The following is a 25066-nucleotide window of genomic DNA, read 5'->3' on the forward strand; positions in this document are numbered from 1 at the left end:
AATATTCCTCTATTTATGACTCAATTTAGAAACCAAGGAATGTAAATTATCTATGAAGTGTAATGACCTTTGTTATTTGTTGTGTAGGAAGTTATTGAGAGATCTATTTTCTTCTAGACATAGTTGTCTATCTTTGTGGGGAAACTCGTGCTGCTAAAGTTTATTCGTACAATTGTAAGTAAATTTCATTAAATTTAGGTAAGAACAAATTGTTTCATAAGTAATCTTTTTTTAAGTAATTGTTAAGCAAAAAAGAAATGTAACCATTTTTTATAATATATTTCTGCCTTTCAAGTAAAATCTTGTTTTGTATGTAAAAATTCATTCACATCAATATTGTGATCCTGTATTAGCTAAAAATTAAATCTTTAAAAAGCTAATTTTTGTTACTTTGATAGTGAACGTAACTGTGTGTATTGTAAATTGTAGATCCAGTTTTTCTAATTCTTCCAACATGGAGATCATTCTGGTGTGAAATAGTCAGGTAAGATTTTCTCTTTCTACAACTGTCTTTTATCAGGAATCAGACGGAATTCAATTAGACGACAGGCACAACTCTGGAATGAGAGTATACGCTTGTAATCGTCACAATTATATCAGTTCCCACACTTATACAAAGTGTTCGCTTAAATTAGGAAAGAAATATGTGTGCCCTTATACTGAAACAATGATATGATTTTATGACAGTTTTTCCATGCAATTCTTAAACTAATATTTTTGGGCACAAAAAAGTGCCTAGTCAGAACAAATTCTGTTCCAAGACGTTTGTAATTCCTAGAAAGATAAACTGCTCATAAAGAACATTGTTACAAAGGTAGAAGATTGTGGCATTTAAGGAACTAACAAGTAAAATCGGTAGTGTATGTTATAAAAGACTTAAGATGCCCTATTTTCGTTTAGCATCCAATCGCTATTCTTTCCCTTCCGAAAAAAGACTAAGGTTCCACCGAGAAGCAGCTTTCAATATTTTAATATTATCTCCAACTAATTCTAGTATTGGCGGTACGGATACTATGAGATAGACACTAGAAGTAATACGTATCTCCAAGATCCCTCGCACGATTCTAACACCAAACGCCTTCTGCCCTGAATATCCAGGAACCCAGAAGCGCTTCACATTACCGCTCTGTTCATTGATATTGCAATGAACTTCTTTTGCATTCTTCTATTAATTTGAAGAGTCGTCGCTGAAATTATGAGCTTTAAGACGCCTTTATAATATCCGCGCCTCTCCTCACAGAAGGAAGCAGCTCTTAATTATTCTAATAACTTCAACATCGAAGGTTGGACCGTACCCAAGAGTTCCAGAGAACTCACTTTGTCCGAACGCTGTAAGCAAGATTCAGATCCTGGCAAGGTAGTTGGCTCCTGTCAGAAATAGTTTTTTTTTCGGCTCCTCCATACTTCTTGAAGATATCCTCCTCATTGGGCCTCTCAAAACCCTAAGGATTTCTCTCTTGATTGGTGAATGGAAATCACTTTGTATGTGTCTCAACTTACTCACAGTGTTAACAGGAATCCCTCAGAATACTTTTTACCTGGTCCACTTCATCTTATCCTCAGATAGTTCTTCATTGCTCCTCCAACTTCTGAGAACTGAATAACAACAATAAAACTTCCCCTTGAACGTCGGCAAGAAATAGAGAGAGGTGGAGAGCTGTAGTGGCTGAGGCTCGGGTCCTTTATGGACCGTTATAGGCTTAGAGTAGTAGTAAAACTTCTCCCACATCTACATTTCTTGTGTGGAATCTTAAGGACAGTTAAGAAATAAATAGAAATTTTCAGGTATAAAGAAATTTCTTGTTGCTTACAGTTGTAGAGAGAGTCTTCTAAGATTTTTTAAAAAAAATATTTTCATAATTCCTTAATCTCTATGTACAGTTCGTTTGACCTCTTAGTAATTCGTAAAATTAAAATTCATCAACAATTACACTAATCTTAATATGAATTGTAAATATTGTGTAAATACATTTATTTATATGTATAAAAAAAAATTATATTTTGTATAAAAGAAGAAAAACAAATTACTATAACATATCAGATAAAGATATAAATATTATTATTGTGAGGGTCATTTAAATGTATTTATTCTAAGTAAAAAAATAATAATTTTACAATTTTATTGATAAATATGATTAAGTCAATTCCTTCTGGTATATCTCCTAAAAAGGGGATAAAGGAAAGGAAAGAAAACCAATTGTATACATTTATTGTAAATCTTCTTTGTCAGTATTTCCAATAAAAAGGTTCTTGTAGATAAATAAATGTTTTAAATTCAATATGTTTTACAAAAGAAAAGAAAAAAGTGATAATTTAATGTGGATAATAAAATTCTTTTTAATTTTCAATTTTTATTAAAAAGCTTTTTACCTTTCTACCAATTCTTCCTTCCTTCTAAAAGCAAATGAACGATCAATTCAGAATAGGAATGGCCATGGATGTGTAGTTTCTCATTTCCTAAGTATAGTAAGTGTTAACTGCTTTCCAGTTCTATTTTCAACTCCTACAGGATCCAGGATTCTTTTTTAAATGAGCTTCAGATGTTACCGCTGCAAGTTACAAAAGCAGTAACACCAAGCGAACGCAGGAGAGTCATAAAAACACATTTTTTGTTTTCTTGACCTAGTTGCTTTTCTATGTTTCTATTGTAGATGTAGTCTATTTTCTTCTTGATCCTAAAGTTACTGGAGAAATAAAGTTATAAATGTTTAACAGCATTATATAGTAAAACTGGAGGCAAGTTTTCAGATAGTAAGTGATCCCTTTGTCATTGAAACAATGTTCAATAAAATGACGTCAGAAGGATAAGTATATTTACAATATCATAAATAAAATAACTTTTAAATTATGGAATGCTCTAGAAACTAAATAAATGCAACAATAAGAAATTACTTTATTAAAAAAATAAAAACCAAAGGTAAAATATAAAAAAATTGAATATCTAAACAAAAATAAAATTATTAGTTCTAAAAAGCGCCGTCAGGTAACAGCACTTACTAAGCAAATTAAAAAGATTGAATATAACTCAACAAAAATAAAATTATTAGTTCTAAAAAGCGCCGTCAGGTAACAGCACTTACTAAGCAAATAATCACAATAACGGTAGGTAAATGGCTAAAAGAGACTGTTATAAGTTCCAAATATTCTATCATAGTATTTTGTTGCAACATTATTGATCATTCATTGATAATGATACTTAAAGTGTATAAAATGATTAATTAATACTGTTTAAGAAGCATTTGTGAGTATGTTATTATGTATGTGAGTGTATTTTTCGTATTTGTATACTTGGGCATATGTATCAGTATGTTAAACTAGTGACATAACTTAAATTGATTAAATTGTCCTGTACTACAATTTTATTATAATTTAATACATTACTATTGACTTTTCCAATTATTTTATTTGTACTAATTGTCCTTATGTCTTTTTGTTATGCGTAATGTATAACTAACATTACTGACAATTATTTTAAATACCTTTATAACAATTATTTTAAAACTGCATTTTGCACATAGTCACACACTATTTAAAGTAATACTAAAAAATAATGGCTGATTTTCTAGGAATTAAAGAAAAGAAGAATGAAGCAATGTATATTTTATTATTATTTTTGTTTCTATCTACATCAAATGTATCGATACTTTTGTTACGTGAAGAAAAAACGGTTCTCTTCTTGGGTTACTAAAAAAAGGAACAAGAAAAAATAAAAAAGTAAACAATGTAATTTAAAAAAATGCCACCTGAGGGTGCTAAAAGCCTGAATAGTAACAAAAATATTAAAAAGGTAAGTGAATAAAATAATTAGTTTTAATAAACGCCACTAGGTAACAGCACTTACTTAGAAAATTAAAAAATGTAGTTCAAAAAAGTGTCATTAGAGAGCGATATTTGTTGGAATTAAAATAAGATAAAAAAGTGAATATTATTAGTTTTAAAAAGCCTCACCAGGTAACAGCACTTACTTAGGAAATGAAAAAATTTAGTTCAAAAAAGTGCTATTAGAGAGCGATATTTGTTGGAATTTAATATAAGATAAAAAGTGAATTTAATTAGTTTTTAAAAGCGTCACCAGGTAACAGCACTTACTTAGAAAATGAAAAAAATTTAGTTCAAAAAATTGCCATTAGAGAGCGATATTTGTTGGAATTTAATATAAGATAAAAAGTGAATTTAATTAGTTTTAAAAAGCGCCACCAGGTAACAGCACTTACTTAGAAAATGAAAAAAATTTAGTTCAAAAAATTGCCATTAGAGAGCGATATTTGTTGGAATTTAATATAAGATAAAAAGTGAATTTAATTAGTTTTAAAAAGCGCTACCAGGTAACAGCACTTACTTAGAAAATGAAAAAATGTAGTTCAAAAAATTGCCATTAGAGAGCGATATTTGTTGGAATTTGCTAAAATTATATTGATTTTTTACCAAGTTCTGTTTAAATGAATAAAGTTTGTAAAAAAGTACATTTGTATTTCCAGACAATTATGAACACAATTGAATAAAGTTGTTATTCTTGGAAATGTAATTTAATTTCTATTTGTTATATAAAAGCTTTAATTTCTTTAAATATGATTTATATATAAGAACATTATTGATGTATTTTGATAATATGAATATTTTATAATCGAATTCGAAAGGATCAAAAAATCCAAAAGCCCACCCCCCGCACCCTGTGAACATAACTTACCTATATAGAAGCCATTACAAAACACCTGTACGAGAAGAAAGATTCGTTTAATGAGATAATTTTTAGCGCATTACAAGTTATGTTAACTTAATTCTATTAAATTTATTAGTAATAACCTAATACCACCTGTTGTTAGTATTTATAAATAAAAATAAGGTTTAGAAGCAAAATAAATGAGAAATAAACTTAATGTACTTAGTAGAATAAACATTACTTCTACAAACAGCTCCCAGATAGCAGGGCCTACTGAACAATATTGTTTAAATTCTTATAAATGTCCTAGGTTAGTACGCAAATTCAAATATAAACTCGATATACAGTAAAATACATTTAACAATAACTATTTTTGTATTGTTTAATACTAATAGTTTACGTTAAACTTCGGCGTTATTACTTTATGTAAACTTCTTATTGCGTCGACTACTTCCTTTTTAATTTTAATTAAGTAATAATGATGTAGTTAACAACAAATAAACCCGATTGTTATTCTAGGTATTTCTTCTTACCTTTTTAAATGTATGGGAAGCTGAAGAGCAATATTTCAAGGGTTTATTGTGGGTATCAGAACTAGATTAATTTCGAAGGAACTAAAATTTATTTTTGATTAATTTGGATTATAAGCAGAGTAGATAATTGATGTCAACATTTCTTGATCCCTAAGAGAGGTATTTTTTTAACCTATTGAAGCTAAAGGTATTGGGATCTTTACAATTAAATTGTAACACTATAACTAAAGTATTCATAAAGCTTTCATTGGAATTTCAATTCTTGATACCAATCGAAAACAGAATCTAAGAAAACAAGCTTGAAATGAAGAATAAAATAAATTTTTATAAGAAAAATGTTGAACGTTTCATAAATATTTTTTAAATGTTCATGTAACAAATTGTTTTTCTGTTCTCTGATTTCTTGTATCATTTCGAAATGATAGTCGGAATTCTTTAAAAGTGGCAAAAGAAAACAAACTTGTTCATGATTTTTATGTTTTTATCAAAAAAATTTACAAACATATACAATTTATTTCACATTATTTACATTTTTTACAGAATTAATTTATAATAAATCTTTCAGTAAAAATACAATTATTCTTTCGTTTATCCCTTTTTCTATGCTCTGCTTTTCAGCTTGACTTTACAACAATTATTGATTTGGGTTTTATAACTAATAAAACCAATTACTGAAACCATTTTATACAATAGTTTTTTATAATAACATGATTTTCACTGGACGCTCAGAGAAGGCTCAGTAATGTAATAACATTTTGTAAAATCTCCCACAATGTCTACAAACTTTAGAAGTCGCATTATGAAAGTATTGCCTTTAACTTTTATATTATCTTTTAATAAAGTCCTTCGTGGCACTTGAAGTAACTTACTTAAATTGGAGCAATTTAAATAAAATTCTATGGCAACAATACAGTCTTTAAAAAATGTCATCTTATTCTCTGCCACCTGAAAAAAAAGCAATTAAACTCTCAATCTTAAAACGATTCTATATCTAAATAATTGATATCAAATTAAGTATGTTTAGGTTGATACCTATTGTAGGAACAACATAGAACACAGCCAGAAATTAAGGATGCAATTCCAATGAAACAAGCAATTGCCAATACGCACAACTGCACCCATGTTACTTCTGCTTTTATCAACAAAGGTGCACATCGCTATTGAAGTAAAATAATAATTAGATTACAATTTTTAAATATTATGATCTTTGATAGCAGAAAATTCAAATATGGCTCTATTATTGCAGTTTATTTCTTTATGAGGTCGTTCATATGCAATAAATTTGTTTGAAAATTAAGATGTAAACAGCTAAGACGTATTTTATGTTTCAATGGTTAAAACTTAGTACTCATAATCTTAGTATCGGATGTAAGATAATTGGAATATCTCAGCGAGAATTGTTTGCTAAAATTAGGTCTTCCTCACACCAGATACAAAGGCAATGAGAACTGCCTAGTTCGTAGCAGATAAGGTTTAGGTATCAAGCTTTCTCTTAAGTGCAGCAAATTAGAAATCCATTGAAGAAATCGAAGTTAAGCAGGCAAAAATCGATCACAAGGAGGAGAAACACCATTAACCACAACTGCAGACTGGCGAAACAATTAAGTGTTAAACTTCTTAAAGAAAACGAGAACGCAATATTTCAAATTCTGGGTTGTTAAGCGCTTGGCTTTTCAGACAAGAAAAATCTCTGGTTGAAATTTAAAGAAAACTTCCAGTTGCATTCCCAGAGATTTTTAGATAGGAATTTTTTTTCCAAATAAAAATGGCATGCCTTTATGTGTGTACATTTATTATTGGAAGTTAAAGAAAATTTATGAATGATATTTTCATTTAATTTACACTTCTGGGTTAAAGAACGTTGAAATAATAAAAACTCACAAGATAAAATTTAAACCCAACTTTAAAAAAATTTAAATACTTCACTTAACTAAAAGGCAATGCTTACCTGTACACTCTGCACATTATATTTATGGTAGATGTCATCAATTTCTGGATTCGTACCAGGTAATAACAGTTGTTCCATTTCTTTCAAATCAAAAGTGTGAGCACCGACCAATTGAAAACAAGAACTGTGAACATGGACTTAAGTTTTAATTACTTAAAACATAAAAATAAACAAATAAACTACAATTTATTTTAGTAGAAAGAAAATGAAATGGCTGCTGATTCCCACTTCCAACAAGAAACTTAAAATACAGAATTAATTAGCTGTTGATATGCTTAAAGTTATAGATTTCTGTCTTTTGTAAATGTACACAGAAAAATTAAAAATATAGCTAAATGCGGGATTCGATCTCACAAATCCAAGATTCATATTCACTAGAACAACACTCATCCCTGATGGATCCATATGATTTGAATAAAATCACATTGTACGGAATGCTAACGTTTAAACCATTTGAGACAAGTAAAACTAGCAAAAACCTAACGTTTGTGTAGTTTTATATTTTGGAAGGGATGCTCATCCTCAATCATCAGATCACTTTGATCTGAGAAACAGATCTTCACAGCAAGATGGGAAATTCTGTCATTAAAGTATTCCCTCCCTTCCATTGAAATGATCGATTTAACCAGAGTAGTGAAGATAGGTGGAATTACATCTGTTTAACCGAAATTTCAATGGAAGGGAAAAGACATACTGCTTTTGCGCTTGCCAAATCAACTCGAAGAAAACATTTCTAATAACCTGGTCGCACTGAAATCCAAGCTGCCATCGGATTTAGAGAGGAACGTTGTATCATAAATGTTTAAAGAAATGGGTAGGGCCAGAGCTTTCTCGATGTCTCCCTTGAAATTGTGAAGCCCGGCCCGTACTTCGCCAGGCGGTTGTGTAAATATGAACTTCATTAACCCCCTATCACGTACCACGAATACCTGTGGACAAATCATCCATTGATTAAAATATACACTCCTAGAAAGTTAATCAAAGACATCACACAAACAATTACCTGTATCTCCGTAAATGCTTTTCCATCACCCTCACGATTTGAAGCGGATACTTTGATAGTAAAATGCCCGTCATAATATTCAGCCATATTTGTAGCTGTTCTCAATTCACCAGTGTTATTGTCCAAAAAGAATGCTGATGCTAATGTGGTCGCATTTGCAGTAGGTAAATTATGCAATCCTATTGATCTTTCAAATTTAATACTTTCAATTGAATAGGTAATTGGAGCTGCGTCAACATCTTCATCAACTGCGCTCAAAGTATATAATAAAGTATCATGTGGAACGTTGATCCTGACTCCTAAAATTGAAAAAAAAAGTGATTATTTTTTTTTTTTTTTTTTTTTTTTTGGCGCATCAACAGCTGAGGTTATTAGCGCCCGGAGCTTTTTCCAGTGCACTGCCGGCCTCCGGACAGTGTTCTCTCGTTACAGACAACACTGTCCATCACCGGACAGTGAGCTGTAAGAAGCTCCTAGGAAGAGAAAATCTAAGGGTCAGCTGCTGGATTCGAACCCGGGACCTCCGCGTGGGAGTCCAGTGATTATTGAATTTAAATGAAATTAGAAAAGGATATTATCACATTTTATGTTGTTAACATTGGAACAGACTTTACAAGAAAAAACTGACTTACCAATAGTTATGTTATTTTTCAGAAAGACTGGCATATTGTCATCAATATCTCGCACTTTGATTCTGATTTGCTTCTCACTAAAGTCCTATAATAAAGAACTGAGCATTAATGAAAATAATATACACATTAAGATCTAAATTGCAAATAATTTTTCAGTTAGATGATTACTGATTACTACCAACTTTATTATTTTTTTTTTTTTAAACAAAAGTTTCATTAGCAATATGACTGCTGCTGGATAATTTCCCTAAAGCTTAATTCAAAAAATTTGAGGTGAAACTTCACTCGACTTAAGGCGAATATGCCGCACTATTAAGTGGGAGATTCCCCGCGAGGAACTGCTCTTCATTATTTGGAAGAATATTAATTGTGAAGTAAAAGCTTTCCCTCCTCAGTTCAATATCTATTTTGGTTAGTTTGATGTTGAGCCACGCCTAAAAAAAGTAGGCAATTATTTTATTTTACTTTATTCACTTTATTCATTCAAACATCTTTCTATTACTGCCATTTCCAAATTTTCTAACTGTATCAATCTTATTCAAACTCGGGACTTCAACACTTATTAAGGAAAATACATCACCATGATTCGCTAAAAACATTTTTGTGCACAAATTCAATAAAAAAGTTATAGATCTTGGTGTATGAAATGTATATAATATAAAGTTTATAGAGGAAATTTTAGTATGCCTTTTCCATTAACTCTGGACTAAAATGAACAATCCACTTAGTACAGGGATTTATGTATTTACGTATTTCTTCTCATGACCCTTTCTTAATAACATAAAAGAGTTAGGGCTCTAAAGAATTATAGGAGTTACAATCTTCTGTAACTTCTCTAAAGGAGAGACAAGCCACATTTTTACCAAAGATGGTGCTAAACCGAATTTTTCTGTGAAAATGTTTGAAATATAAGTTATAGGGCTTCGAGTGTACAATAAAAGCTAGTTTAAAGCCATTTTTTTTTTTGTAAAGCCATTCAGTAAATTCTGAGCGATTTCGACCGCTAAGACCACAGTTAGTTCCTTTAGTGGGACCAAATGAAAGCATCAAGTTTGGGCTTTCTGCTAATTAATTAGTAAACAGCTCACCTGCTTATTATACATTTTTCTTAAACTCTGAGGAGTAGCGCTGAATTTAAAACATTTCACTGTAATCAGATGTTCTCCGTTACTCTCCCGATCAATCCTGCCAGTAATGTTAATTAGAGCTGAATTATTTTCTAATCGTTTTATACCGAACAGTCCATCTTCATTTCCATCTAAAGAATTCAGTATTAAAAAAGAATTATAAATAAATTGTATCAAAAATATTGTAAAAAAGATAAAAATATTTTTAAAAAAGTCTTCATACATGTTATTAGATATCCAATTTTGGCATTTTCACCTACATCAGCATCAACAGCTCTAATGACACCAACAGTTGAACCTACTGGCAATTCTTCTTCAATTTCAAATTCTTCAGGAGCTTCATCCTACAAATGAGAGCATAAAAATAAAAAACAGACTCAGACTTTCCAACATATCCACAAAATGTTTTTACCAACATTCTTCAGGGTGAAGATCCTAGAATATTTACCTGACTTCTCTTGAACAACGGTTTGTTATCATCTATGTCAGTAACAGTGACTCTTAGCTGGCGTGTAGCATGCTGTGGAACTAATCCAGAATCTTGGGCTACTAAAAGAAGTGTATAGTTGCTCTTAACCTCTCTATCTAAATTTTCTTTTGTAGTTATGAGTCCAGTAACCGGATCTGAAGAAAAAACTTTTTTTTTAAAGAATAATCTTACAAATATTGGTAATTACTTCAGTTTGACCAAATATTCCAGGCTTACCAATATTAAATGCCAGAGAATCAGCACCATCTTGCAGGAAACTGAACCTCACTTGTCCTTCTAAAGAGTTAGGATTGTCTGGATCGGAAGCAATTACTCGAAAAACTGGTGAACCAATTGATGAATTCTATAAAACAGAAGAAGAAAAAATTGAATAATTCATATAAAACATAAATTAATTGTATAACAGAGATAAAAATAAAAATCTCTCAGTGTCATTTCAATTTCCGAATAATCACAGAGATCTGAAATAATAGAAATCAAAATCAACTGAACGGAGAGTATTACAAATACGCTTAATAAACAAAATTTTCCTTTTTCTACCCTAGATAAGAGGGAAATTTTGATATAAATTTACACCGGTAACGTTGCGAGTTCTACTGTGGCCAAAAATAGTGTAGATAAATTTTCTCTTATTTAAAAGCCTCTCACAGCTCACTGCCGGAATGACCGGCCGGTCGTACACTGAAAAACAAAAGCTTCAGACGCTATTGATCTGAAATGACGCATCTAAAAAATAAAATACGGGAATTTACTCTTAAAACGAACATAACTCACTTCAGATATGTAGGCCATTTCATCCAGAGTTGGATGTATAAATGTAGGCACCCCATCATTTGTAACAACATCTCCAATATAGATTCTCAAAGGTACATCCGAAAATAAACTCGGTTCTCCCAAATCCTGTGCTCTTATCGTGATAATATAGGGATCTGTTCGCCCTTTACCAGTAAGAGCGACTTTGGTTTTTATTTCACCAGTTTTATTATTCATTTCGAAAAGACCTGTAGACAAAGAAATAATAGTTGTTTCAAGATTTTAGTTTTAAAACTGGAGAGAAAAAAAATGAACAAATAATATTTATTAACTACCAGCTGCATCTGACTGATGTACTATTTCATATTCAATCGAACCTCCAAGACCTTTGTCTAAATCTGTGGCCGTAACATTGACCACTGGTGTTCCTTTAGGAACGTTTTCTAAAACCACAGCGGAAAATTCAGCAGCACTGAAAAGCGGTTTGTTGTCATTAACATCCAATACTTCAATGATGATCTAATAAAAAAAAAAGAAAGAAAAATGATTCATGATTAAACATAAATCTTTAATTTTATTAAAGAAAAAAGAGAGAACTGTATAACTTACGGGAACTGTAGCTTTTCTTTGGTTTGCACCACCAAGCGGTGTGTCAGATGCAATAGCTGTCAGTCTTAGAACGGCTTGCTTTTCTCGGTCGATAGAACCACTTTCCGATACCTTGAAGTTAAGACATATTTACTATGAGAATATAAAAATTTCAGAGTATAACAAATGGAAAACTGTTAAAAGGCGTTAAAATACAGGATTCAGTGTTGATTTTATAACTTTTTTATTTTTAATATGTTTGAGTATTACTCAAATTTCAGTATTAACGGTTGTTCATGTTGTTAAAGAGGGGTTGCTGTAGAGGTGTCAAGATGTAGAAGAGCCTATTCTACTCTACTTTCAAACAGTTACAGTACAATATAATTAACTGGTGATAACAAAATAGAAAAGGGCTAAGAAAAACAAATCTAAGAGGCAACTAAACAGTATCTTCGCGTAAAACACTAAACACTGGGCTAATCCCTGTCCAGGCCTGAAATTTAGAACAATAGCTATGAAAAGTTTTGTGAAAGCCTGCTGAATCACGAAAGAAAACAGCCATCCAAGAAATTAAAGCACTAGTAAGATTGTGAACGATGAGGAAGTTAGCTGAGAAATAAGATAGAAAATCCTCCTGAGGCCTAAGTGTTCCTCTGAGTGTCCCAAAAGCACACAAAGGACTTGAAAAAATAGAAGTAATGAACAACAATTAAGGCGTATTAGTTATGAACTCATCATTGCACCATATACAGAAAAGTATATCGTTTCACTTGATCGCAATTTCCTGCCTAGCTACTTTCCCTGGCTAACCGCCTCTGTCGGGATTTTAAGAATGAATTGATAAATCTGGTTACTAACCACTATCTCTCCAGTAATACTGTTAACAGTGAATAACGCCATACTTTCACCGCTCAACGAATACATTACATCACCATAGCCTGCACTAGTGTTAGCCATATCGCCATCGGTGGCTTCAACTGTTAATACTGGTGTGCCTTGGATAGCTGATTCAAAGATTTGACCATGATACACCTGCAAGATAAAGGTTATTTTATATTGTAAAATAAATCTTTCCTAATTTTGAAAATAAAGAGTAAAGCTTTCTACAAATCATATAAGATGTTTTTAAAATAACTTACACTTTTCTTAAACTCGGGCGTATGATCATTTATGTCTTCGATGTTTAAAATAACATGAGCTATACTTGAACGGTGTCCATCATTTGACATGGCTTCCACACTAAACATTATGTTCTAGAAATTAAGTTCAAACATTATTTGGATTACAAAAAACCTTGATTTTTAAACAAAATAACATTCTACGTAAAATTAGAAACTAACCTTTTCTTTTAAAGTTTCATAATCGATTCTCTGCATTATGGAGACCTTTCCTTTGTTATCTAGTGAAATAGAAGATGGAGTCGGAGGTATCAAACTAAATCTTGAAATTGGAAGATTGTTTGTAGGGTCAAAGGCTGTTAGGCTCAATGCTGTACTTCCAATTGGTCTTTCTTCTTGCAGTGACACATTTACTACTGGCTCGATGACACTCCATCCACCGACAGTGAATTTTGGATTCTGTTCATCGTAAGCTTGTATATACAGTGTAACCTCAACTGTATAGACAAAAAAATGAGTTCCGGCAATTTCAATTTCATAAGATAAGACCTCTTACTGTAACATACTCTTAAATAATTGGAATTTACCTTTTGCAACTTGTTGTTCAACATTTATGGTAGCGTTAACATCTTTGGCCTCGACTGTTAGTATAATTACGGCGGCAGATTGATGGCTTAAGTGAGAATTTACTTTGATATCGCCACTAGTTTCGTCGATGCTGAAAAAAGATTATTGGATATTAAAGAATTAAAACTTATAATGGACTCATGATGAACAATCGAAACTAACATGAAAATTAAAACAAAAATATGGTACTTACACAAAAGCCTTTTTGAAATCGTATAAACCACCATCGATAAGTGGAACGCCTGTTTTATGCACTGCCCTGACATCGATAATGGAGTATTTAATTTGTGCACCTAGATCACTATCAATTGCTTTCACCGTTACTACAGTTTTACCTGGAATGAATAAATAAATGTGAACACTACGCATAATGATACAAATTTTCTTTCTCAGGAGATGGTAAATATGTTTTCCACGAGCTAAAATTCAATTAGCTCAACAGTAACAAGAGGAAGTAGAAGAAAAATTGATCATTTCTCACCAATATCGGATTTTTCTGAAATATGACGAACATAGTTGGCATTCGGCAGGAAATATGGAGCTTTATTGTTGACATCTACAATATTGACGGTAACCGTAGTCTGAGCAGTTTCCCTTACAGGAAGACCATTGTCAACTGCCAGCACTGTCACAGCATATCGATTAGTTAAGGTAACATCAGGATCCAAAATCGCAGCCGAAGATACTGTTATTAAACCTGTACTATAATCACAAAATTGTAAATATATACAGGTAAAACTTGACTCAAAATTTGTATTAATCTAAGTGTTATAACTAACTTTTCATCTATGTGGAAATTGTCAGCACCATTTGCGATTCTGTAATGAACAGAAGTATCAGGCCCGTCTGGATCAGTAGCTCTAACTTTCAGCACCATATCTCCGCTTTTTGCAGTTTCCGGGATGGTTGTGTTGTACGGGACATCCCTAAAAACGGGTCTTTGATTGCCTGGGATCCCAACACGCACAAATACAGGTACATCGGCATGTAAAGGTGGTGTACCTGAAGAAAATGCATTGCAATTCTTAGAAGAGTTCTATATAAAAATAGACTATAACCATTTCTAAATGAATAGCCTTACCATCATCAAAAGCTCTGACAACCAGTTCATATTGTCCTCTGGACGTATGACTGGAGCTTACAGGCGTTGTGATTTTCACTTCTCCAGTGTGTTCATCCACTGACAATACATCGGAATTGCTAGTCAATATTTTATATCTCATTTTAGTTTCGCCATCACGATCAGCATCTAATGCCTGATGATAAAGTATTACACAAAAAGAAAACGTCATAAACACGTACTGCGAATATACAAACTATCATTTTTTTTAAAGAAAAACTAACCCTAATAAAGAATTGTGGTTGGAAATTTGTGGCACCTTCTCGAACAGTCCTTTGATATTGGGTCATTTCCCATACTGGAGGGTTATCGTTGACGTCAGTCAAACTGACAAGTAAGGAAACTGTGGTAACTCGACCTCCACCATCTTTGGCTTCTAAACTTAGTGAATAGGATTTTTGTTTTTCATAATCCACACCTGTTTAATAAAAGGTTTTTTTAAAGTTTTATTCTGTATTTAGTAAAATGAAGCGTAATCAATAAAAGATGAACTAAACTACAATAGAAATTAACTAACTACACTCGCTTTGTTATCAAATACACTAATAATCGAAACCAAAAAGTAATTTTACAGATTAGCGATAAAACTTAAGCAAAAATTGTTGGTTGTAATTTGCAAGACTAGGACAAAGATTACGAGCATGCCACTGTATTTATTTTTATTATATAATCTACGCCAAAGACAATGAACTCACAGTCATAACTTTTCTTGAACGATGTAATAGGTATATTTGCAATTGTCGGAAAATTAAATGTATTTGTACACTGGTGATAAATATTGTGGGAATAACTTTAATGTCAGGAAAAATTAAAATAAATAAATAAAAAGCTACTTACGATTTGTGAGATATAGATTTCCATTTTGTGGATTAGTTCCAAATTTATTAATACCAAATCCTCGTAATGAATAAGTTATTTCGCCTAACTGGCCGCTGTCAATATCAGTAGCTGTGATATTAGCAATACTAGAACCAGGCGGTAAATTTTCTGGTATAATAAAACTGTAACTTGCTTGTTCGAAGATTGGTGAATTATCATTAGCGTCAATGATGGATACGATCACATCACTTGAGGATACTTCCAATTTTTCTCCCTTAAAAAGACAGAAAAATCAGAAAAGTTATGAATGGAAAAAAATTTTCAAAAAGTTATTTCTCTCTAGATTGCTATAACCACCTGTTTAGTATAAACGTAAGCAACTACTGTAAACTTTATATGACGTAATCCAGCGTCATAGTCAAATCCAGTGTTATCTTTCAAACGGACTACCACTGGGGTACGACCATACGCTTCAGCTGGTTCAACTAGAAACCAGTCTAGAGCTCTTCGATCGTTCGACTTCAAATCCAGAGCGTAATGAGAATTATCGCCTAAATCATTGTCAGTAACTACCATATTCAAACCAGGAAGTGGAGTACCAATACCTAGAATTATAAATCTTTATTAAACATCCATTTTCCATTGATCTTCTTTAAAAAAATCTCATTTTTCTTTCAACTTACTTGTATCTTCAGAAACATTAATGTTAAAGACAGGCATATTGAATTGTGGTATTTGGTCATCAACATCCGTTATAACAATCGTAATTCTTTCATAGCTAAAATCTCCTGGTAATTCATTATTAATTAGTTCTGTAGCCTAAAATAAAATAATAATAAAAATAGGATGGATGAAAAAATAAATGCCAATTTCAGTCATGATATTTACTTAGTGTGCTGAGCTTTCGACCTTCGTAGGTAGCTCGGCACAATAAATAAATATCTTGACTGAAATTGGCATTTATTTTTTCATCCATCCTATTGAAATAATGAATCAATCACCAAAAATAATAAACAGTAATAGTAATAATAATAATAATAATAATAAGACTAATAGGTTATGAGAAAGAGATCAAATATTTTGATCCCATTTTTGTCCTTGGGACTGTAATTATAGAAAAGAGTTTGAATACCTTCACTTTAAAAGTGTAGATGCCACCATTTTGTAAGATAAGTGGATTTTCTCTATCTATAGGTACATGACTAGTGACCAATGTGTTTTTGACTAATTTAAAATAATTTAAAGTATCTTCTTCAAGTGATAAAACAACTGGTCGTGCCTCGCCGAGATCACCATCTTTTGCTTTGATTTGTAACACTTGGAATCCCTAAAAATTAAAAAAATAAATCAACGTGAATTCACAAAAAATACCTCAATTTAATGGTATTTTCTAGATAAACAGTGTGCAAAAACTACGATTCATTTGACTAGAGGACGAGCTATCGGAGCAGAGGAATTTTAAATAACACCAGAGCTATCCTGAAGAAATCTGGCCTCTTTGAGAAGAAATTAGAGCGGGGTCAAAGAGTCAGTGGATTATTTAAGGCTCAAAAAGAAAGGCTTTTCCAAAGGCATTGAGATATCTTCCACAAGTCGACCTTCCTACCAACAATTGCAACCTCAGTAGAATCTTGGAATGGCTAAAAAACATCTTCTCAGCCACACAAAAATAAGTGAATATAAGGAACTTTAATGATAAAATAAGAAAAATTAAGATGAACAAGGATTTTAGCAAATCTAACCCTCACGGGTCAGTTTCTCTTTACGCTATTGCCTTAAATTATCTAGTACCCAAACATTATGTACCACTATCACCAATGGCCACCTTGTCAGCCTCGAACAGCTTTAAATTAACTTCGTAGAACTTGATAGCTAGAAAAAAGTAAGACTCTAAAATGGACCCTTCTCTAATAACCAAGGCAGCAAAAATGTTACATTAACTTAATGTATGCAGCTATATTTGTTTTCCTTAGCGTTACTTACAGGTGATGAATTTTCTTGAAGGGTTGCAGAATACGGTGCATTTAAGAAAACGGGCGGTTGATCTTGCACGTCACGAATACTTATAGCAATATTTGCAGTAGCAGAAAGAGGTTTCTTTGGACTTAGATCACTTGCTTCAATTGTTAAACTATACGAAGACATTAACTCATAATCTAGGGGTTTCTTCAAAATTAAATTACCTCTGTAGTTACCTTCTCCAATCTGTGAATTAAATCAAAACAAGATTTTTTTTTTTTTAATTACACAAGAAATAATCTGTATTTCAATAGTAAAAAATAGTAATAATGTTTTAAGTACCTTGTCAACTGATACAGCAAAAGTTTCACACCCTCCGGAGATACAGTTGAGCGAAATTTCTGCATTATGAGCAGCATCAGCGTCGACTATCGTAATATTTGAATAAACTATGGTATCTGTTTTGGTATTCTCTACTAACACTAAGGAATATGGTCTTCCCAGAAACTCTGGTGAATTATCGTTAACATCTAGTACAGGTATTTCTCTACGTAACGATACTGTGTTTGGTTCTGCTCCGCCTACAGATTCATCTACAACAAAACAAAGTAATCGAAATAGTTTGTTAATAACAGGCAGATTTTTGGCAAATTAGTTGGTATGGCTTTGTCCATTTATCGTGAGATGGTTGTTCAAAAAGCAGCTGATCTTCCTTCTGCTAGAGATGGCTTTTATTTATTGGGCATTTTTACAAGTGGAAGGTTCACCTTCTAGGGAGGCTAGGCAACAACAGGTCAGTCTGGTGTGTTTCTTGAAAACTATTTTTGTTGGTTCTGAATGGAAAGATCTGAAGTCCAAACTACAGTCTACTTTGGTATTGGAGATCACTCACAGTTTGATATCCCTGGGAGGTGGAACACAGTTTTGCATGCCAAGGTTTAGCTATTCTCTGTTGAGTTTTGGATGAGCGGACCCGTAACTTGGTAGTAAAAGGAGTATCAGTAAGATGCTGCACTTTTGTGATTTCACTTCCAGAATAGTTAACTTCTAGTTAACAGTTAAACAGAAATAGCAGGTAACAGTGAATTGTGGTGTGTACACTCACACAACTTTTCTTTCTTTATTGACTTTTACTGAAATTTTAACTATTTTTCTTTTCAGTGGACGTACCATTTAGGAGATATGAGAAGGTTATTTCAATAGAAAACCAATTTTGTCATGGTTTTGTGTATTAAACAAAATATCCTGGCGCAATAAAAGCAACGTAATCAGTAAGGGAAAATCTTACGATCGTTGTTGCGAACTCAGAAAAATACGTAAAGAATAAATTGCAACAGAATATATTAGGCGAAAAACTGGTTTCTTTCAACCTTAATACACATTAAGTACATAGATAAATTTACATACAAAACTGCAGATTATAATCGTATTTATCACATTTAATCTCCTTTCTGAATACACATAGCCAAAATAACCAAATTAAACAAGTCAGAATATTAAAACTTCCAAATTTAATCAATTAAAAACTAACCATCACTAATAAATAAGGGTATATATACTATAAACAGAAGGTTTCACCTGGTTAAAATTCCAACACGCTCTTCAGCAGAAATATGTATAACGTTATTGTATAGTGTGAAATTTTAAGTTTATATTTCAGCTGGATATGCTGGAAATTTTATCTCAACTATTTTTCATTAAATTAGGAATTCTAACTGAGCATATTCTATCTATATAATTTGAGTCTTCCATCTTAAGTTTAACTGTCTTTCATTACACCACTATTTCTCTTGTCATTTAATTTATGAATTTAAAAATTACAAACACTTCAAGTCTGTTGGATCAGAAGGAAATATAAGTACAATATTTTCCAAGTTTTTCACGAAGGAATTCTCAAATGGAAAACAAACTAAAACATTTGAAAACTTATTGTCTGAAAGCTGAGTTTATATTCACAATCTCTAACGAAGTAATGTTAGTTCCTAAGCCACTCGTTAGACAGCGCGGGCAGCTCTATCTGCTGTGCGTGGTTACTTCTTAGAACGAAGGAAATTATTAATGATGTTTCTTAAAAGAATTCTAAATATTTTAAACACGTTTTTTTTTTCTTTTTATTCATCTTCTAAGATTTATAAGCGGTGATTTTTGTAACCGTCTTGAATGAAATAAAATGTACAGGTGTACAATGGACCATTAGGTTTTTTAATGCATGAATGAATCCTATTATCAACTGATGTGAACCATGAATTAGAGACTGTAAATCAGTTAAATTGGTTGATTTAACTTTCTGTCAGTTCGTTTCAGTCTTGTTTCTAAATATCTGTGGGTACTGTTCATGAGTAATTTAGCAGGAAGACGGATCGAAATTAAATAATGAATAGATTTTCTTTTCCTCAAACCAGATTGCAAGAAGTTAACACTTCTTCCGATAAGTTGCAGTATTTCAGCCCATTATGTAGACAGAATTTAACTTTATATTTGTGGATTTTATATTGTGGCGAGAACCCAAACTTTCGAGTTTTGGGCGTCGTTAGGTCTAGATATTAACTATATACTGGAATTCATTGCTGCATAGATGCATACCGAAACCTCCCCGACTTTCTGTTCTATGTATTTGGTTCATGTCAGAATACTTTTTAAAAGGTTTTTAAATCCAATCTGTGCACAATTCTCTGATAACGCAACATTCTGAGTGCAGATGTGCAACAAGTGAATTCTACCTTCAGACTAAAATACAGACTGAAATGATGTGGATATAGTTAGTTTATATACTATTGATTTGTTGCAACAAATAATAATCTATAATACAAACCTGTAATACTAATTATTACTTCAAGGATTTCTAAAGATTCCCTGTCCAGTGGTTTAACTAGCGACACAATGCCAGATATCCGGTCTACTTCGAAGTGGTGGCCACTAATTGAATAATGCACTGGAGCTCCTTCAGGATCGGCTCCTTGCAGCCGATAAACTGGCGCACCTACTTGAGTATCTTCTGGTAAAGAGAATCTGGTCATATCGCCTCCGGGTAGAAATTGTGGTGCTCTGTTTATTGCACATTCTATACTGTTGATGGCTAGCAGCAAAATGGCAGCACCTGGCCACGGTTGCATATTAATGCTGAAACAAAATGGAAAAATTGATTAAAAATTGCAAAATAATGGTCCGAGTTTATTACTCACACAAATCTCAAGCTTTCAGAGAGAGAAAGTGACTTATTACACAATAATATCAGTAGTTATTCAAGTATATAAAGGTTTTGAATAATAAGCAAGGCAATTTCAAACTTTCTCATCAATCTTAATATAGCTGTACAAGTGATAATTGATAAATAAAGTCAATGATGATTTCCTTCACTACAGTATTCTATGATCGTTATGACCTCATCAAAGTAATGAGCAACTCCCACTGGACTATCCTCCTTAAAGTCGCACTTGTCCAAATTTTTTTTATCACTTCTTGGAGAGTGTTTGTCCACTTGTCAATTTTATGCTTGTCTATTTCCATTTTATCTCCTTGCTTTGTACTGTTGTTTCTGAACTGTTCCAAGAGATTGATGATGTATCCATGTAATCTCCAATTTTAAGTCAACAATATCTATAAAGGATTTAACTGCTTATTGCTTAAAATTAATGCACAGAGTTGTTTGTAACCAGAGAATACTCAGGTACCAATAAGTTCAGATGTTGAAGAGCCTTAAATGAGTAAAAAATAAATAAATGAGCATTTTATTTTTTTTTTATTGGCAGCTGTTATGAAATATAAATCAATAGCTGAACTTTTGTAGAAAAGTGCTACTTTATTCCAAATAACGCAGTATCGAGCACATGTTATCATCACCAAGTTAATGTCAGTTCTTTATTAATAATTGTTACCTATTGAAACTATAAAATAATAAGTCAAATGATTAGTTAGAAACCGCAATTGGGAATGGAATTAAGCTAGCAAATGGATGAAAAATAAGGGCATGAATATAGGCGAGAAATATATGTCAGTGGGGCCGTAGTGAGAGGAAATCCGCAAGCATTATACTCACAGCTTTCCTGAGAAAGGGAGCAGCATACTTCCGCTAATTACTCATCTATTATAGCAATAATTCTCATCCATTAATTTCAAATTAACAACGTAGCTTCCTCACTTTTTATAGTAATTATTCATTGTGTTTAATTTCAATTAGTAAACAATAGATTGGGTTATATTTATATATTTTTTCACATTTTTGTAAGAGAAAATGAGTTCACGGAGCACATTCGGCTTCGGACGTTTTCCTCATTAGAGAAAGCAAAACTTGCAGTTCCGAGACCGATGCAACAGTGGCATGAACGCTGAGGTTAATTAATTTTTATTTTGATAAGTATATATTCTTTTTATTGACGTACTTCAATTAGAAAATATTCTCTTTGCCCTTACACGAAAAGCAATAATTTAACCTAGCTTAAAGGTCATTTACCTAGTCAAAAAAGTCCGAAGTTCAGCGTTACAGTAAACTCAAGAGTTGTGGTGAAATCAAATAATCATATAGCATCTAATAAATGAAAACTAAGGGATCAGGTTAATAGAGGTGAATGCATTCAATTTGAAAAGTGCTTGAAAAGGTGATTGAAAAAGTACTACAATTGTTAAATAACAACTGACCTAAGCGACAAGTATCACACGATCTATTTATTACTTCTAAAAAAATAAATAATATAAATGAACAATCAAAAATTGACTTTAAAAATATACAATTTTTACCAACAATAACATTTTCTCTCTTAGAAGTAATGCAAAAATAGCAACTAAAATTTTTGGTGTTGGCTTTCACCACAAAATCACCTTTCCCACTGTGAAAGGATGTATAAAGCCCTAAAGGTTAACTGTACGTAAATAAACTCCATAACTTTTAAAAAAATACTGTAATCACAAGAACTGAGGTTAAAAATTTGTTACTTTAGTGATTTTATTTTATTTTTTGCGCATTGATAACACCATTAGTGCCCTTAGATGAAGTTTTGATTAAATTAATTAAGACACCTAGCCCTTATTTAATTTTTTTAAAATTTACAATTATTTTTAGTTTAAAATCCCCTTATTGACTAGCATGTTCAATCCTACAACTATATATGTAGTATATATTTTAAATTATAGTTTGAGAAATACCTAACTTTAAAATGGATAAAGAGGAACCTTAAATTGTCAAAATATACATTTCAAGACTGATGGAAAGAGGCAGAAAGCTTAAGCTCAACCTGCTAAATTAGAAAGGCAGTTTTTTTATTATTATTTTTTTAATAGAAGAATGTTTCCTCTATAATACTTAGAATCATAGAATCAGCTTCTTCTTGGATTTCTTTTTATTACAGATCAGAAGTAAAAGTTAGTAATTGATTACTTTCGTTGAAGCAGTCACCTTGGAGAGTCAACAATCCTGCTCTACCTTTTACTTCTTTCATTATCGATAAATCAAGTCGACAAGAGTCTGATGACTGTCACCATTAATCTGCAACTATTTATCAGACAGTTCCCCTGTGTTACTTTCCTTCTTGCTATTATCTGCTCCAACTTTCTTGCACCTCTTTCAATACAGCATCCGCTCTTCCTTAATTGCTTTTGATAATGGCCTCCTTTTCTTGCTCCACTTATCTATTTGTTAATCTACATTGTTTTACAAAATTTAGTGTCTTCATTAATTGTCATAATATTGAACTAAGCTGATGTTGAACCTTCCATTTTTAGATGTTCTTTATTCTTTATTTTCATTAATAAATGTTTTACGACATTTTTCATTCTTCCTATAATGGTTAAGTTCTGTCAGATTTAGCCGACTTGTTTCGTGAATGAACCTGCAAGATATATCGTGTAATGTATTGGATGAGCGATTGTAAAATGTAAGCAGTATCGGGCATCCCAGATTGAGTTTATTATTATTAATAATTATTATTTATTTATTTAATTTAATTTCAATCGTTAATCAAATTGTGATTTATTCATTCACTATAAGACTATTCCAACTTCGGACCACTTTTTGGCGGGCCACCTTTCTCAGTATCTCTAACCAAAACATTCGATTTAATTTGTTCAGACTAGGACTTCACAAACATACGATTAACTAAACCAAGATAGGTCCACCCTTACACTCACATTTAACCGTGTTTGTGACTCACTAGACTTATATAGGACTATCTTATACTCTCATTTTATGAGGGGTTAAAAAAGATTTTCTAAACTTCCATTTAGATATTTTAAGGTTTTACTACCTCTAAGTATTTAATTATTAAAGTTCTAACCAAACTCTCAAGTGGAAAGAAAATCAATACACCGCAAGTGCAACTTTAAAGAAAGGCTTTTCCTGTAATTTACGATGAACCTGCCAAACGGATTCATTTCAAGTTGATCCAGTGGAGTACCTAAGCTTAAATGTAAGTTTTGCTAATAATTTTTTCTCAATTAATAGTTTGGTTTAGAGGGAATGTGTCGCATTCTATCAACCTTATTATTAAGCTTAAAAAGAAAGGCAGTTTTGATCATTTGTTTTTTCTTTTTATTATGCAGTTCTAAGTTGCAAGACAATTCAATTAATTCATAAATTATAGTAAGAAAAAGTCATGCGAGATTCTTTTTATGAGAAAGTAAAGTGAAACTGTCGAATACTGGCGAAAACTTTTCGAAAACTATCTTAACTTAATCAAAAATTTCTTGAAAATTGAGAATGATTTTTTTGTTTTCGTATAATTTGTTAGAATTATTTTTCAATATCTACTTAAGATTAATATTATTTTTAAAACCACAAAAAAAGTTAATAAAATACGAGAAAATAAAAAAAGAGTTAGAAAAATAAGTGATAGGTATTGAAGCACCATTGTTAATACGCTTTGACCAGCCATGAATCGTTTTCATTGGACGGGGCGTGGTTACAGTAGAGGTGGGCATGACCCGCCCACAGTTTGCAACCTTACCGCACAGTGATTGGTCAATACTTCAAACTCAATAATTTCAATGAAATAATTAATTTAGAATTTTTTTTTCAACATTTCTCCCATAGGTATTTGATAAACTTTCAAATTAAGCAAGAAAAAAAAATCCCTTTAAAAATACAATAAATAATATTTCTTTTGGGATAATACCTCATGTTTTACACAATTATCGTTAATAGAAACAAAAAAGTTAAGAATTTGTATTGTTTAATCGTGAAATAGATAAAAGAGAAATGGGCTTTCTGTGACTTGTTAGCCGCCATTAAATAGGCTGTAACCTTACTTTATACTCCATCCGGTGGAGAACTCTAGTGGCAGTTTCTGTAAACATAAACGCAGTTTCTACACTCATATTTAACGATGTTAGGGCCTAACTAGACTTATGTAAGACCATCTTACTCTCACATTTAACCATGTTGGCAACTCACTAGACTTATATAGGACTATCTTACACTCACACTTAACCATGTTGACGACTCACTAGACTTATATAGGACCATCCTACACTCATATTTAACTTATTTTTTGCAGCATTGCATGTAACCTATTCATGTATATTAGTCTATTATTTTGTCACTCTACCTACAACACATATCCATATTAATGAAGTAAGCAATTTGAGCAACTTCTTTCTCACCTTTGCTACTCCACACTGGTGGTACCTCGTTTTGTAGGACGTTTCTGGATTAGAAAGATCTCAGGTAAGGATATATTACTCAGTTAATTTGTGAGTAAT

At 31.9% G+C, this 25066-nt stretch overlaps 2 protein-coding genes across 4 annotated transcripts in view; one reads left to right on the forward strand and one right to left on the reverse strand.

Annotated features, from left to right (window-relative positions):
• LOC141453573 (RYamide receptor-like) overlaps positions 1-2350 on the forward strand; it is a 135580-nt gene extending 133230 nt beyond the window's left edge. The window contains exons 13-14 of one of the 2 annotated variants that reach the window (XR_012458087.1): positions 88-174; positions 430-2350. The gene's annotated coding sequence lies outside the window, so the exon portion shown is untranslated. Of the gene's footprint in view, positions 1-87 lie in introns of both variants that reach the window. The other variant, XM_074126979.1, reaches the window with a different exon arrangement.
• A 3303-nt stretch (positions 2351-5653) lies between these two features.
• Positions 5654-20503, reverse strand: Cad74A (cadherin 74A). 2 transcript variants are annotated; one of them, XM_074126923.1, is made up of 29 exons: positions 20190-20503; positions 17720-17970; positions 17402-17623; positions 16551-16745; positions 16102-16237; positions 15776-16023; positions 15437-15692; positions 14824-15017; positions 14561-14735; positions 14259-14481; positions 13961-14181; positions 13673-13814; positions 13440-13570; positions 13075-13349; positions 12874-12987; positions 12593-12766; positions 11756-11866; positions 11482-11665; positions 11168-11394; positions 10610-10736; positions 10352-10527; positions 10127-10247; positions 9865-10034; positions 8777-8861; positions 8145-8443; positions 7883-8070; positions 7142-7265; positions 6226-6350; positions 5654-6138 (listed from the first exon to the last, which is right to left on the reverse strand). In XM_074126923.1, the coding sequence occupies exons 1-29, from the start codon at positions 20488-20490 to the stop codon at positions 6120-6122; spliced, it is 5214 nt and encodes a 1737-aa protein (XP_073983024.1). In that variant the 5' UTR covers positions 20491-20503; the 3' UTR covers positions 5654-6119. The 2 variants fall into 2 exon arrangements, with proteins under 2 accessions (XP_073983024.1, XP_073983034.1); XM_074126933.1 differs by lacking the exon at positions 20190-20503 and adding an exon at positions 18785-18926.
• Positions 20504-25066: the final 4563 nt, after the last annotated feature.

This window comes from Rhodnius prolixus, unplaced genomic scaffold, assembly GCF_049639745.1.
Source record: "Rhodnius prolixus isolate KJV_2025 unplaced genomic scaffold, Rpr scaffold_1, whole genome shotgun sequence".
In the NCBI taxonomy this organism is placed as follows: Eukaryota; Metazoa; Arthropoda; class Insecta; order Hemiptera; family Reduviidae; genus Rhodnius; species Rhodnius prolixus.

Excerpts from the sequence above, each read along its gene's own strand:
- Cad74A (XM_074126923.1), bottom strand. The coding sequence starts at position 20,490 with ATGCAACCGTGGCCAGGTGCTGCCATTTTGCTGCTAGCCATCAACAGT. Across the intron at positions 16,238-16,550 it reads TCTACACTTTTAAAGTGAAG|GCTACAGAACTAATTAATAA; the intron begins GTATTCAAACTC and ends ATTTTATTTTAG. Across the intron at positions 7,266-7,882 it reads TTGGATTTCAGTGCGACCAG|TTCTTGTTTTCAATTGGTCG; the intron begins GTTATTAGAAAT and ends CCATGTTCACAG.